Consider the following 16,626-nt stretch of genomic DNA (forward strand, 5'->3'; position numbering starts at 1 on the left):
CTAGAGTGGGGCTTGAACCCACCCCTCTTCTCCATTGGCTGGCTTCCTAAACGGAGCCAGCCTTTGGAGGAGAGGGGCGTCACTCCGTTCAAGCCCCGTCTTTTTGGGATAGAGGGGTGTGTTTTGTCTGTCCTTTCTCTCCCTGGCGTCATCGGGAGAGAGCAGCCCCTCATCACGTTGCCTGCACGCCCAAGTCAGCTCTCTGATTGGTGTTCCTTATTAACCAATCAGAGGGCCGACTTGGGCGTGCAGGCAGCGTGAGCATTTCTGCCCGACCGCCGCCGGAAGAAGTCGGCTCATCATCCTGTAATTCTGGGCAAATTACTTAATCTCCTCGCTTCTACCAAAAATGAATGTGTACGTATATAAGGTAACTGTTGCTCATGTAAAGCACTCCAATACCTTGCGGTCGTGTTCGCGGTATGTACATTTGCAATACGTAAATATAATGTGGTATTTTGCGTATTGCGCTTTCAACGTGCCTGCTAGTCTGATTTGTCCTGCCAAATACAGCACGTTTACATGGGATTGCGGGATGGAGGGAGCCCCATTGGTGAATCCAGTGATTGACTGTCACCTTGATTGATTGGTGGGGGAGATACGTGTGCCTTGGGAAGAGTAAAAGAGACACTGCTTATTATTCAGTCAACCTAGAAAAATGTTGGCATCAGTCTGCAATCCAGCATTAGGATAAGATATCCGACCTGCCAGAGTGATCGACTACGTCTGAGATCGCCCCAACCCCTAAAAAAACACTCAGACTCCTTCCAGCTCGCATCACCCCATACCCACATGCTTATCCCTCAGAGGTGCACGGGATTATCTCCGTGCCCCCTTCCTCCTAACCCCTCTGTCGATGTGCAGTCAAGAGAAAGAACCCCCCCTACGAGGAATCACAGGCCCCGTGACCTTTAACCCCTCCTACAACACAAGCCTGCCTATCATATACCCCTCCCCCGCCTCACAAGGGGATGTCATTACCTGGCCCGAATCCACTCCAAGCTTGCATTACCTGGGCACACCCCATCCAGATCCGATCCCGCAGACCCCGAGGCCATCACGGTCGGCCTTTACCACCCCCTCCCTATGCCTCCACCGATCTCTCTTCTGCCCCCTCCCCCGTCACCTGTCCCCTTCAATTTACCCCTCTCTGCACCTAGTATCACCCTTCCAACAAGCATTTACAATGCAATGGTCTCGGCCTTGTTTGTTGTGCTTGCTCTCCTGCCCCTGCCCCCTCGTTTGTTGTGCTTGCTCTCCTGCCCCTGCGTTCGTTGTGCTTGCTCTCCTGCCCCCTCGTTAGTTGTGCTTGCTCTCCTGCCCCTGCCCCCTCGTTCGTTGTGCTTGCTCTCCTGCCCCTGCCCCCTTGTTCATTGTGCTTGCTCTCCTGCCCTCTCGTTCGTTGTGCTTGCTCTCCTGCCCCCTCGTTCGTTGTGCTTGCTCCCCTGCCCCCTCATTGCTTGTACTTGCTCTCCTGCCCCCTCGTTGCTTGTGCTTGCTCTCCTGTCCCCCCATCGTTGCTTGTGCTTGCTCTCCTGCCCCCTCGTTCGTTGTGCTTACTCTCCTTCCCCTCGTTGCTTGTGCTTGCTCTCCTGCCCCCGCCCCCCCGTTCGTTGTGCTTTCTCTCCTGCCCCCCCTCGCTGGTTGTGCTTGCTCTCATGCCCCTGCCCCCTCGTTCGTTGTGCTTGCTCTCCTGCCCCCTCGTTCGTTGTGCTTGCTCTCCTGCCCCCTCGTTGTTTGTGCTTGCTCTCCTGCCCCCTCGTTGCTTGTGCTTGCTCTCCTGCCCCTGCCCCCTCGTTGCTTGTGCTTGCTCTCCTGCCCCCGCCCCCTCATTGCTTGCGCTTGCTCTCCTGCCCCTGCCCCCTCGTTGCTTGTGCTTGCTCTCCTGCCCCCTCACTGTGCCTGCTCCCCTGCCCCTTCGCTGTGCTTGCTCCCCTGCCCCCTCGTTCGTTGTGCTTGCTCTCCTGCCCCTGCCCCCTCGTTGCTTGTGCTTGCTCTCCTGCCCCTGCCCCCTCGTTGCTTGTGCTTGCTCTCCTGCCCCCCTCGTTGCTTGTGCTTGCTCTCCTGCCCCTGCCCCCTCGTTGCTTGCGCTTGCTCTCCTGCTCCCGCCCCCTCGTTGCTTGTGCTTGCTCTCCTGCCCCCGCCCCCTCGTTGGTTGTGCTTGCTCTCTTGCCCTGCTATTGGCATTATAAATGACAATGCCATTTATAAAAATAATGTCATGAGCAATGCCAATAGCTCTAACTTTAAGAATGCTGAGACCATTGCATTGTAAATGCTTGTTCTTGGTTGGAGTGGGTTTAGTGGGCGAAGGGGCTTTGTTACTCACGGCACCCTGTCCAGCTGGGACTCAAGTTCGAACCCCAACTTTGAATCGGAGTCCTGGCGGGAGGAGGCCTCTTCCTCTTCCGATTCAGCTGCAGACGCTTCCATCTCTTCTTGCTCGATGCCTTTTCCGAAGATATCAGAGGTGTCCTTGATACTCTGCATGTCTCTTCGTTGAGCCAGACGGTCCCGCAGAGTCTATTTGGAGCAGAATGATCGACACACGTTACAGTCTTCCTCTCTCTGTTCTGGAGAGAGACAGAAGTTACAGACCTTATGAAGGTCGGTGTGCAAGTATTTGGAATGGCACAAAGGACAAAACTAAAAAGGCGTCCGTTCCATCGGCAGAACACTTGATGATGGATCTTCGATTGAAAGTAGATAGAAGAAAACGTGCTAGGCCCGAAGGCCAGGGTTGGAGTTTTGTATTGGATAATCAATGTTACACAGGTGAGTACACGATCAGAAACAATACTGAAGAGGGTAAGTGAATTGCGAACCGAAGGGATCCCGATTGACTATGTCGAATCGGAGTGCCGCAATACACGTTCGAAACCTGATCACGGAAAGAAAACAATCGAACAATGGAGTCAATGCCCATGCGCATTATCACGAAAGGAGGAGTCACCTTACCTCATGACTGAAAAAGACTTCTTCGCAGAAAAACAACTTCCAAACATCCGGACCACACACTAGATGGCAGGAGTATGCAAAGCATGTGTATCTACAGCACACATGCCTCGCACTTTCATGCTACCTTTTTAATGATAACAACATTTCCTAATATCAGAACATTACCTCAGAGAAAATGAAAAAAATAGTTTATTGAAATCCTAGTCCACCTCTATGGGAATCTTCGTAATAGTCATACGAAAACTGCAGCCCAGCTATAGGCAAATTTAGAAGGGATGGAAGTACCGCAACTTCTTAACATCTGGTAGGATTGATATTCCTTTGCCTACATGAGATGCAGAACCACAAATTTAAAAGATGAAGATGCTTAGGTGTATCGATGTCTCAACTTCTTTCATATTGTGTATATTTGTAAGAAAGTGGCTCTGTATATACTGCACCAAAGTAAGGTACAGTGTGTACAGAGACCAACAGTCTCCAGAGGGTTGGCAGAGGTTAAAGTTAGATATAAACTTACTCTCTAAAGTGGTAGCTTGGTCGAGCAGTAAGGCAGTATCAGAGGACAGTGTAAAGCATTTGATGTACACACTCAGTCAGCAAATGGTCTCACACACTCAAGAACTGAACTCTAGGTCAATTGTTTTGTATACAAAAATAATTTTATTTTAGAAACACAGGATGGTATAAAAATACTTTCTCAGAATGAGATGCTACAGTTGAATACTTTCAATGAGCAATAGACTTGTAGATGCAATAGATACAGTTGTCGCGATATGCAACACAAACTTAACACAATAATAACATTGAGTTCAATGGGAATTTTAAGTAAATGCAATATCAGTTACTTTACGTATGTTTTTCTTACTCAGGGCTGGATCCTGTATTCAGCCCTGGTGCATCTCCTGTAAACAGTTGAAAGAAATCGTTTTTGTAAAACAGGCGATTTTTAAGGAATATTTCAAAGTTGCAGTAATCGACAGAAGAATTTCTGGTAAAAACCAGGCAATGTTATCCTATGGAGGAAAATCAGGTTATTGGAAAATCACAGTTGTAATTACTTTTTAGGGGCAGTGCTGGGCATCCAGATCCAGCACTGGCATCTCTCCAGAAAACAGGTGAGTAATTTCGTTTTTGTTGATCGGATGATTTTTAGTAAATATTTCAACGTTTCAAAACTCGACACTTAGAAGAATTTCCAAGTGAGAACCAGTCAATGTTACCCTATGGGGAAAATGTACGTTATCAGCTTTAGGTAAGTACTCGACTGGTTGAGTTAAGGTTCTGGGGTAAGACTCAGGGGTCTCCCAGGTTCAGGTAGGTACAGTAAGTTACACCCTCAGCGACACAGGGGCAGCCGGGTGCAGAGCGATTAGGCTCAATGTTAGCCTATGGTGGGTAGGGGGCTTTCGGTTGGTGGCTGCTAGCAGGCAGGCCACATGGCTGTGGGGGCAGGGCTCTTGGTCACTTGCTCAGGGCAAGTGGGGAAGTCGAACAAAACAGATGGTGCACTTCCAGCGACACTGGGACGGCTGGGTGCAGGGTGCTTTCCGGCCTGCCAGGCGCCCACTGGTTTTCAATGGGAAAGCTGCGTGACGAACAAAGGCTGCAAGCTCGGGGACGGAGATTCTTCAGGTGTGACCACCACTTCGAGAGGTAAGTTAGGAAGCAGTAGCTTGGGTAAACACCCAGGAGTTGGGCACAGGGGGCTGTGGGGCGCCGGGTGCAGGGGTGTCTTTAGGCGTCGGGAAATCTTACCCTCTGTTGTTGCGGTTGGAGGGGTCCCTAGTGTTGAGGCTACAGGCGTTGTCAGGAGTGTCGAGGAGTGTCCTTGGGTGCTGGATTCTTGGTCACAATCGCCGGGGGGACGTCCTCGTGGTCTTTGTTCACTCAGGCACGGACCGGGCTTGGCGGGTGCAGAGTGTGCTGGATTTGCGGTTCCTGGCTTGCACCAGAGGTTGTAGAACCACTGCTCGTGGGAGTCCCAGTCTTTTGATGAGCAAGGCAGTCAGGTCCTCCGGAGTTTTCGAGGTTGCTGACCACTGGAGATGCCGGGATTTAGCAGGAGCAGGTTCAAGGGTTGACAGGCCGGTAGGGCTGGGGCCAAGTTAGTTAGTGTCGTCCTCTTGTTAGCAGCTGCACTGCAGGTCTTATTTCTTTTTGTTTTTCTTTGTAGTTTCGGAATCGGGATCTGAGGAAGAAATGTTCAGGGGGGCCCTAAATGCTAAATTTAGGGGCGTTACAGGTAGGAAAAGGTCAGGGACCAATGGATCCCTTTCCTGGGGTGAGTACACCCCCTATTCTGCCACTCTCCAGTCGGACAGGAGCCTAGCCCTGATAGGGTAGGGCCTTCTATCCTCAATATGGCGAGAGCCCGGAGTTGTGCTTCACCTCGCCTCCCCCACCTGAGGGGTGGGGTTGGCAGAGGCTGGCACATCTCCATTCCTCACTTGGGTTTTCCCGCCGGTTTTCCCGATAGAGTGGTGCCCAGAACCGGTGGGGACCAATTGCTGAGATCTGGAGAGGCTCACAAAGGCGGCATGCCTTTGAAGCTTCCCCCTCCCCATCCTGGGGGAGGAGGCCTAGCACCTCGCCCCAGGATGTGCATTATTGCAGGCCTACTAGAGCGGGTGGCTCTACCCAGTGGTCCAGCAACATATCTGCTGGGTGGCAGCCTAAGCAGCCTATCCGTCAGGATGCGGGTTGTGGGTTATTTTCAGGGAGCAACTCTAAGTTGCCCTCTGTCGTGCATGTGAGATTAAATCCCAAACTGGCATCAGTGTGGGTTTAATGTGCTGAGAAGTTTGATATCAAACTGCTCAGTCTTCAGTGTAGCCATCATGGTGCTGTGGAGTTCATAATGACAACCCCCAGCACCATATACTCTTAATGGCAGCACTGCACTTACAGTGCCCAGGAAAATATCTGGGTACTGTAGGGGTACAGGGCTCATGCATCATTACCCACACCACTGGCATAAGGCACCCAGCTAGAGGGGTGACTGAGGGAGGGTCCGGGCAGTGTGTTTGTGGGCATGGCGCACAGGGATGTGTGCCATGTCAACTCTATGTTTTGTTCTGCACCAAGGCACTCAGCCAGCAAAGGCAGTGTGTGTGTGTGTGTGTGTGCGTGTGCGTGTGCGTGTGTGTGTCGAGTACAGGGCCTCTAAGGGTCGCACAATAAGTGCTGCAGCTCCTAGGGGCCTTCTCTGGTCACAGTGCCCTGGGTACCTAGGGTACCATCTACTAGGGACTGACATGTGGCCAGAGTTGCCAATTGGATTTAGGCTTCAATGCAGTCTTAGGGAAGGAACACAGGCACTGGGTACCTGATTGGCCCAGGGCACACTCAGTCAAAGCACATCAGCAATCCAGCAAAAAGTGAGGGCATACCATGCAAGAAAGATGGCATCTTCTCACACAATTCAGGAGCCAAGCTGCCAAGTGCAACTAAGGGAGACTGGAATGTATGATGCAGCCCCTGAGACTGTTACAATGAAATGATGTTGGGCCTTATATGTGGATGCTTTTATAAGCAAGCCAGCCAAGAAGAGGTTAAACAAATGTTCTTCTTAATCAAGAGAGTGATGACCTCCAGTTGGAGTAGATCTCATTGGCATTGAAATGTTTTCAATGTATCTCTGTAAAACTGGAACAGTACCAACTGTTAGGAAAATAAAGAAAATGCCCCACTGAAAACTGATCAGTATTTTAGTGATTAAACGGAGAGAGGATGTAGCCTTACGGCCAGAGCAGTCGATCTCAAAGCTGGGGAACCGGGTTCGAGTCTCGGCAACGACGCTCAACATCCTGTGATTCTGGGCAAATCACTTAATCTCCCCCATGCCTAACAAAAGTGAATGTGACAATCTGTAACAAAACTGGTGCTCATGTAAAGCGCTCTGATACCTGATATCTTCGGGTCTAGTTCGCACTATATAAAACAAACAAAAAACCCCGCTAAAAACGGAAAAGAAAACCCTACATCCATCAGAATGATGTTGAATCTTTCTGCAGGCACACACCTGCGATACGACTCTGTGCTGCTTTATCTAAGTGTACATTATTTGACGCGAAAAAATTAATCATGATAATTCATTTCCTGCATAATTCCTTGCAGATTTTATCTTATTGTGACATACTCTGGCAGGTCCCCAGTATTGCTCTAGATTTTTGCCATCAAATTAATAAGTCACACGCCCTCTATTCACAGGACTAACCCGGCAATTTATGAAGAATGGATGAACATCCATGTGATGGAGGTGGTTCACACTGTAGGTTGTTTTAACTTCTACTGAGGAGGCCTGTATCTCTCCACAATACCCTCCTTACTCAGCTGTTGTGAATTGTTATGTTTTCCAGGTTAATGTACATACCATGCTGCCTTTCCACTGTAATGGTGTCCGTGGATTGAGGTAGGGAGACCAGTTCCAAGGGCGCCTACCGTGGTAAATACCTGTTACATACAGCAGGTTTTTTTTTACCACTGGAATCTTGTCCGACAAGCCGTCAAATACCCATTGTATTTCTCAGACTATGACTAGAATTTAGATTGTATATTGTGCAGAAGATAGTGCAGTTCTCACAGTTGCCTCAAACCATGGCTGTCCCGATGGAACAAACGTATGCAGAATGACATGGGTAAATTGTTCTCCTTGCCTCATCCATTTTGTTTTTCGCCTGCTCTTAGACTTACCTGTCAGCTAAGTTCTGCCTCTTCTGGAATGAAGTAAACTGGCATAATCATGATGAAGTATATGCCGACATTCTTTTTAATAGCTATAAGAACAAAAGACTAAGAACTGTAAAAGAAAAGTCATATCACTGTATAATAGAGGCTGAGAACCCTGCCTCTATTAGATGGTTAGATTGCAACTGGGATCTGCAAGCAGTGCAAAAGTCAGAGAACGCAACATTTCTCTCTTAGCTTCCACTCGTGCAATATTAAAATTATCACTCAGTCATAATTGTTGGTAATGTCTAGCACCCTGTATGCACCTGAAAGCTGCCCAGCCTTGTAAACACGGTGTGATTCTCTCTCCAAAAAAAGGGTACAAGAAAAACATTTCAGAAGCATTTTAAGGTAAGCCAAGCAAGTAGTCTCCGAGAGCACTCCAATATACAGTTTCCGAACAGAGTTTTGAAGAATCACATTACATTAACCGAATAAGAATTTGAAGGTCATGCATGACAATGTGCCAAACGTCTGACAAAGTTCAGCTCATCTGTATGTTTGGGTTTAGAGACAGCAATGCTATTTATTCAAATCTAACCTGTAAATTAGAAATGTCAGATAAACATACAAGAAGGAGTAGTTCTATTTTGTACCAAATATTATAAGTGAAGTGTTACCAACAGGTATCGAGTCCAGTTTCAGTCTAAATGACATGAGTTTGCAAAGCATGAGATTTAAAACTACACATACTGTGAACCTATGCTTTCATTTACTGACACCATATAAGAACATACAGGCCAACAGCAGGTCTACAGTTTTAATATTATTTTCGAAAATCAGAGGTTATGACAATATAAGTTTGAATAGGAGGTTTAAGGAGCCTGCATTACCTTTTGTCTGATCATGGGAAAGGAATCTCTCGAACAGCTCATGCTGGATGGGCACTTGTTCAGTCGAGTTATAAGGAAGAATATCTTCATGACTCACGTAGTCCAAGCCTGATAGTAAAATGAGCATGTTATCAGATAAAGAATTCACGATTTAACAAAACGCAACAGCCACTTCCACACCATGGCCCCCCCAATGGAGCTCGCATGATAACCATGGTCATGTCCTTCTTAGAATAAAAAAAAACACCTGCTCCTTTCCTCTCATCAAACTTGGTCTCTTCACATCATGATGGGCTGTGCTTAGAGAGATAACCAAATCAGTACCAAGCTTTGTTTATAATCAATCCTAGTACACAACTGTTTTGGACCACCCAGACCTTAAAATGTCAACCCGCACACCATTTTAAAGTCATCAGCCATGATAACTTCGTATGACAGAATCAATGCTCTTGAACACTTATTTCCACTCGTTCAGTCGCCCTACAAGTAGAAACGCCAAAAGGCAGTTTACTGGCATAAGTTCCACTAAAAACTGAAATGCTGCACTATTCGAAGTTTTGCTCCAACACTTGCATACCATGTCATGTTCCTAAATATCCAGTCACATAAACACTACTTTAAATTGGGAAATGAAGTCAAGACTGTTATCCAAGATTGTTATCCAGTGTCCTTGGGATCTATTTACAAAACCTATAAATGGTTTTAAAGTCAAGTGATCTGGAAAGATCAATATGACCCAAACTCTTAAAAGGTTTTCAATGGCTAACTTGGCTTGCAGCAACCGTCCCACAGGTCCTGCTGGAAACATGTTCCTATACATTCAAAAAAAACATTTATGGTGCATTCTCGAAAGGGTGCTTTAAACGTTGCTTTCTGCCACAGCAAGCCGCCATGACTGCCCTTTTTTTTTTTTAGTAAACCAGTTTATGGAAGAAACGTAGCTTTAGCTTTCTAACCTCCTCGCCAATGCTCAATAGTCAACCTTTTCTGTTAACTGTAGCGGATGAAAGCTTTAGAGGAGATGGAATGTAGTGACCTACCTGGTATTGCATAGAGGGCTCGACTATCATCATGGTTGGCAAGAAACGTTACTGCTTCAGTCTGCGACCTCTGAGACTATAAAAGGAGACCAAAACAAAATATGTTTAGCTTATCAATGTAGGGAGACACTATAAGCTGCACAATTACACATTTATTTAAACGTGCTATGACCAAAACGGACTAAGAAACAGTCAGCACAACGAAACAAGAACTAAGTATTTGGTCTATGAAAAACCAGAATGAGCATAGCAAAACAGAGTATAAATACAAATATCAGGGGGTGAAGCTTGCCAGCGCTGATGGCGGACGCCTAATCTCAGAGCTCTGAGCCATCGCCACTAAAATCCTGCATTAATACTGACACCACGAAGCCTGAAGGGGACAACAAGGCTCGCTAACACCGCTGCAACCCACCGCAACCGGCTGAAAGTAAAATTGACGGCGCAGTGACCCGCAGAGCTGCTCACGGCGAGAGTGAAAGTGCCGACTCACTGGGCCGCTCCTCCCCGGCCTGGATTTTGCACGCAGCCCGGCGTGCGTGCACTGACGTGCGGCGGCCGTGATGACCTTGGCCCGCTGAGACGGAGGTGACTGGGGGAGAGCGAGTGTCCGCGACGCGGCGGGGGAAGGAGGCGGCCCACACAAATCTGCCCGTGCGGCGCTGCCTCACTGCAGAGGAGAGCCCCCTCTTTGATTGTACATGTGCTCTCACTCGGCATTTTGTTGAGTGGCCCTAGGGCCTGTGTACCCGGAGCTCCCGCAGCCTCCCCCTGCTTTGCGGAGACACGTGGCACCCTTCTCGGCACTGCAGGACTTGATACACGCGCACTGTGGTGCTCGTATTGGAACTATGGCGGCGTAGTCTCCTGAAAGCTACTGCACGGACCCCCGAGTCACTTGTCGTGGACTACTGCTGGAAGAGCTCGATCTTTCAAGGTATTTCTGCTGCGCAGCTGGGGTTGCGGCCGCATTTTCCAAACACGGGCGTTGAGAGCTGCCCGCCCTAGTGGATCTTTGGCGGTGAGCCCTGGCGACGTCCTGAGGGTGCGGCAGGGGAGCCCATTAGACCTTCACAACTGCGGTGCTGACGGCCCTGGAGGGGTGGACGGGCTGTGTCCCTGGGCCTGAGTGGGCCTGCTCACTCGAAGACAGCAGAGAGGGTGGCAAGTCCAACAGCTGATTGCTGGAAGGGTAAACAAGATATCAACTGAACGCCCTGGCCGATCCCGTCTGGAGCTGCCCAGCGAAACGGATGCAGCATGGGTAAGGGGGACAAAACCCAAACGAAATTGCCCTATGAACAACGCCGCACTAAGGCCCCAGAAGCGCCAGAAATGGAGCCTGCTCCGCAGCCTAGGGGGTCTGTCCGAAAGAGTGGATAAACATGCGGAGCGCCTGGACATGGCGGAAAGACGCATACTGGAGGTGGAAGAAGCCCAAACGGAACAGGACAAAGTTCGTAAGCAGCATGATAGACTCCTGCAAGTGATTCAAGAGAAGTCAGAAGACTTGGAGGCCCGCTCCCGAAGATCGAACATACGCATTACGGGAGTATCGGAGACCACCCAGACGGGAAAGATGGAGCTATTCGTTGAGAAGCTGTTGACCACACTTCTGGGTGCCGATGCTTTTTCCCCCATGTTCATAGTGGAGAGAGCGCACCGATCGCTGGGCCCGCGTCCGAATTCGGGGGCTCCCCCCGAGGCCAATCATTGCCAAGCTGCTGAATTACAGAGACAGAGACACAGCCCTCCGAATTGCACGAGAAAAGAAGATGCTGCAATATGAGGGATCTGACATCTACTTATACCCGCATTTCACTGCGAAGGTGCAAGAAGAACGAAGGCACTTTGCTCCTTACAAGAGGCAGTTTAGAGACCTCGGACTGGACTATGCCATGCTGTATCCAGCAAAATTGAGAATCCACCGGCAGGGCAATTCACACATCTTTACGGACCCGAAGGACCTCCACAAAGCATTGAAAGTATGGACAAAGGAAAGCAGAGGCAGCCGCAGGAGCCAGAACGACGAGGAGGAAACCAGTAGCCAGCTGAATAAACAGGACTAAATACTCTACATGCACCGGGAGCTACACTCTGCACGGAGATCCGTCAGCTCGCTAGCTGTCTTGTTTTGGACCAGGAGTGTGTGCCCACTGTGAGGCCCAACTACTGCGTGCGTGGAATCAGAGATACTGAAGGGGGGTCTGTGGGGGCCCGGACGATTGGACCTGCTGGTGAGACTGTTTTGTTTTTTCCTATTGCTGCCACGGGTAAGCTGTTTACGCTTGATGGGCTGCTGCTGGTAAATAGCAGCGGGCATGGATTGTTTATTGGACTATATTTGGGACATTTTTGACGGTGTGAGCACCAATTTGAAGTTTAGGTATTGAAATTGCCTGATCCCCTGACGACTTTCGTGGGGATGTTTACACTTGGCTTTGGCGGTGGGGGGCTGTATGCGTACGAAACAGACGAAGGTGGGATTGATACACCTGGCAACCTCGGCCCCTGCGCTGTGAGCACCTTGGATCCCCCTTTGGGATTACTTGAGTTTTTCTGGGAGACCACAGGGAGGGAGACATTCACATGCTAGGCCAAATTGGGGTAGGTCTGCTGTGGGAGGGAGTTGGGGGGGTTCTGGGGGTAGCTAGAGGCCAAGTTGGGGTTGGTCGGCGAGGGGCTGGGAGGTTGGGGGGAGGGACTTTCCTTATGTACTCAGTGATGATACACTGGATCCACAACAACCACGGTTTGCTCTGTTGCGCTGGTGATGTCGAGGCAGAGGAGTTCACAGGAGGTAGGGGAGGGGGAGGTGGCTTTAGTAACGGAGAGGTTGCTCCTAAAAATGCATGCAATTCCCCCGCCCGTCTTGCCCGGAGCCTGTCCAGTCTAGTGATGTGATAATTGGGGGGGGACTAGTATGTCCATAATCGGGGTAGAGGCTTCAGTAAGCCACGTTTCAGTCAGAATGGCTAGGTCCAGATCCATTGCTGAGACGAGATCAGCGATGTCGGAGGAGTGTCTCTGGGCCGATCTGCAATTGAGTAGGATGCATTTGAGTTTGGGAGAGAGAAGGGTGAGGGGAACTTTTCTGACAACCTCATATTCACCCAACAACTCATGGACATGATCACATCCAATGCCGGTCGGCAGACCACCCAAGTCTACCTGGGTGACTTCAATCTCCACTGGAACGATCAGAAAGACACAGTGGTGAATAGTCTCAAAACTCTCCTTAACGCGCTTGACCTCACCCAAATATGCGATAGACCAACACACGACAAAGGCTCGATACTCGATCTCATCATCGCCAAAGAGAACTCTACCCAACTGGAGGCGATCCAACCCTGTGACTGGTCAGATCACCACATTATCACCTTCTTTATCAACGAAAAAGTTAAACCTAACCCAGCTCAACCAACCAAATCCAAAACCTGGAAAAGGGACTTGTAGAATCTTAACCCCTCTACCCTGCCTCCCCACATCGGCAATCTCCTCCTTCCCCCTTCAGGTGCCTCGGATGTTCAATCACTGACCGACCAGTACCTTGTCTCTATGAATACAATAGTCAATGAACTCGCCCCATTGCAACTGAAGAGAGTCTCCACCAAAATTTCCAACCCTTGGTATGATGACAGACTCAATGATGACAGGCGTACTATGCGAATGGCAGAGCGCACCTGGAGATCTGACCCCTCATCACTGCATCTCAAAAGGCTTAAGAACAAGAGAAATGCCTACTTCAGAAAAATAAAGCGCACAAAGTCGGACTTCTTTAGCCGCCAGTTGGACCAAGCAAAAAACAGGCCAAGAAAGCTGTTCGAACTAATCAAGACTCAAACAAAGACACAACCCGTACAATCAAACAGCACAACAAGCGACACCCCACACTGTGAAGCCTTCTCTGCTTTCTTTAAGCTAAAGACTGACAACATAAGAAATGATCTCATCATGGATGTAAGCCGATTCCCCAACCACACCAGGATGTCTAACACTCAACCTAAAAACAATGCATCTTGGCTGTACTTCGATACCTATTCGGAAGAAGCAATACACAAAGTGCTCTGCACCTTGAAGCCCTCTAATCACCTCACTGACCCCCTACCTGCTAATGCTGTAAAAGACTTCATCCCCTTGCTCCTCCCCTCTGGACCAAAATCATCAACAGCTCCCTTCAACAAGGTCTCATTCCAGACTCCCTCAAGGTGGGGCAAGTCACGCCTATACTCAAGAAACCTACAGCTGATCCGTCTGACCTAAACAATTACCGTCCCATCACCAATATCCCCACCCTGGCCAAACTGCTGGAGAAATGTGTCCAACTCCAACTAACTAAACACATTGACCAATTTGACCTCCTCAACCCTCATCAATCAGGCTTCCGAGCGAAACATAGCACGGAATCAGCTATGACACACATAATTGATGACGCCCTCCAAATCCTTGATTGCAATGAGTCTTGCCTCCTCATCCTTCTTGACCTCTCTTCAGCATTTGACACGGTCAAACATGAGAACCTGCTGGAGCTGCTAAGCACTAGAATGGGTCTATCGGGAACTGTTCTCAAATGGTTTTCGTCCTTCCTTCATAACCGGTCTCAGAAGTTCAAGATCGACAATGTGCTATCTACACCTGTGCCTGCAGATGGATTCGTTACTTACCTGTAATCCTAGTTCTCTTCCAGGGGTATCCTCATCAAAGTCATAAGCATTAGAATATTCCCGCCCATGTGCGGGACCCCGGAAACACTATATTATATGTGCCCCACATATATATATACTCATATACATATATAAATACATATATATATATATATATATATATATATAACATGCAATAGCAGCCAATAGAATCTTTTGAAATATGCTGTGTAGAATTTCCACCATACATGTAATAATAATAAGCATTAGAAACATGAGAAACAACAAAAAATGTGTTTAGAAATTGTTTTAATGCTCAGAAAGCAGTAGAAATTCTTATAACTCCCTGGAAGCATAGAAAAGCTCCCAGGCTGCATTGCAAGCACACAGTCTAAAAAGACTGAAAAGCTAACCTGTAGCTGCATAGCAATAAACTGACACCGTGCCTTTAAGGCACCCATGACCGCCAGTATCCCATCATGCCTCAGGGGTGACAGTTAGGTCAGTTGTTCTTTTCGGAGACTGAAAATAAACCCAATAACAAATAGGTTAACCATATCTCCTTATTAAAGAATGTCCTTTGCCCGGGGAGGCGGGAGGGTTGCTTATGACTTTGATGAGGATACCCCTGGAAGAGAACTAGGATTACAGGTAAGTAACTAATCCTTCTCTTCCAGGGGATCCTCATCAATAGTCATTAGCATTAGAATAGAATAGCGAGCCTCACCTCATCTCCCTGCGGGCAAAGGAGTAACAATACAGTAATAAACCATATTAAGCCTAGTAACCACTAAGCTTGTACAGGCCGTAGGCTACCCAAATAGATTCCTCAAAGAGGCTTGTCCTACTTGAGTATCGGCCCTGGAATCAGACTCGAGACAGTAATGTCTCGTAAAGGTATGAACTGATTTCCAAGTCGCAGCCTTGCATATCTCCGACATCGGAATGTCGTGCAAGAAGGCTACTGTAGCGGCCTTCCCTCTAGTGGAATGCGCTTTGGGTGACTGCAACAAAGGCTTGCCTGCCAGCTGATAAGCCAATTTAATGCAAGAGACAATCCATCTCGCGATGGACCTCTTGGCCGCTGGAAAACCTGTTCGCATTGAACCATAGTTCACAAACAGTTGATCCGTTTTCCTAATCCCTTTGGTCATTTCCAAATAGAACTTGAGCACTCTTTTAAGATCTAAGGAGTGAAGTGACCGCTCGGCTGGGGTCGTAGGATTTGGAAAAAATGACGGGAGGGAAATGGACTGATTTATATGAAAATCAGAGATGACTTTAGGTAAAAAAGCTGGATGAGCCCTTAGGACTACCCTATTGTGATGAAAGATAGTGTATGGTTCTTTCGCACAGAGAGCTTGAATCTCGCTGACTCTGCGAGCAGAGGTAATCGCCACCAAAAAGGCCGCCTTCCAAGAGAGATGTTGCAAAGAGGCCTTGTGGATGGGCTCAAAAGGTGGTGACATTAACCTGGATAGCACCAGGTTTAATTCCCATGGAGGAGAAGGATTTCGCACAGGGGGATATACTTTCTTCAACCCCTGGAGGAAGTCCTTAACCACCGGAACCTGAAAGAAAGAAACCTGATCTGGTGATTTTCTGTATGCTACTATGGCCGACAAATGCACCCTAATAGAAGCGTATTTTAAACCAGCAGTAGCTAGGGAAAGGAGGTATGGCAAGATGACGTCCTCCTGCCCTTTAGTCGGATCAAGGTGATGATCCCTACACCATAGGAAAAACCGCTTCCACTTAAACGCATAGGACGCTCTCGTGGAAGGTCTCTTAGCCTCCTTTAAAATGCTCATGCACTCAGGAGGCAAGTTCAAATGTCCATATTGCAGGACCTCAGGAGCCATGCTGTTAGGTTCAATGATGGGAGGTTGGGATGCATTATCCTCCCGTTCATCTTGCTCAACAGGTCCGGCCTGCAAGGAAGTCGTCTGTGTGGACACACAGACAGATGTAGAAGGTCCGGGTACCACCACTGCCTCGGCCAATCCGGAGCTATCAGGATCATTTCCATGTTCGACCTGCAGAGCTTGGAAACTACTCTCGGAATCAGAGCCAGGGGAGGAAACGCGTAAGCGAATGACCCTGACCAATCATCAGCAGAGCATTCCCCTGAGTCCCTGGCCGGTGGAACCTGGACGCGAAGGCGTGGCATTTGGAGTTTTCGTCGTCTGCAAACAAATCTATGGTTGGACGACCCCAGCAACGAAAAAGCTTGTCCACTACTTCGTCGTTTAGCACCCAGTCTGGCTGATCTTCGAAGTGCCTGCTGAGTGCGTCTGCTTTTACAATCAACTCGCCTGGAAGGTGCACCGCCACTATCGTGAGGCCTTGAGAGAGGAGCCAATGCCAGATTGCCTGAGCCTCTCGAGGCAGAGGGCGAGACCTTGTGCCTCCTTGTTTGTTCAG

At 48.6% G+C, this 16,626-nt stretch overlaps 1 protein-coding gene across 2 annotated transcripts in view; it reads right to left on the reverse strand.

The window, feature by feature from the left end:
• POLDIP2 (DNA polymerase delta interacting protein 2) overlaps window positions 1–16,626 on the reverse strand; it is a 286,234-nt gene that overhangs the window by 104,494 nt on the left and 165,114 nt on the right. For both annotated transcript variants that reach the window (XM_078680138.1, XM_078680137.1), the window contains exons 5-6: window positions 9,560–9,635; window positions 8,520–8,627 (exon numbers count right to left, since the gene is read on the reverse strand). In XM_078680138.1, the coding sequence (XP_078536264.1) occupies window positions 8,520–8,627; window positions 9,560–9,635 (184 nt within the window). The remainder of the gene's footprint in view (window positions 1–8,519; window positions 8,628–9,559; window positions 9,636–16,626) is intronic.

This window comes from Lissotriton helveticus, chromosome 3_1, assembly GCF_964261635.1.
Source record: "Lissotriton helveticus chromosome 3_1, aLisHel1.1, whole genome shotgun sequence".
Lineage (NCBI taxonomy): Eukaryota > Metazoa > Chordata > Amphibia > Caudata > Salamandridae > Lissotriton > Lissotriton helveticus.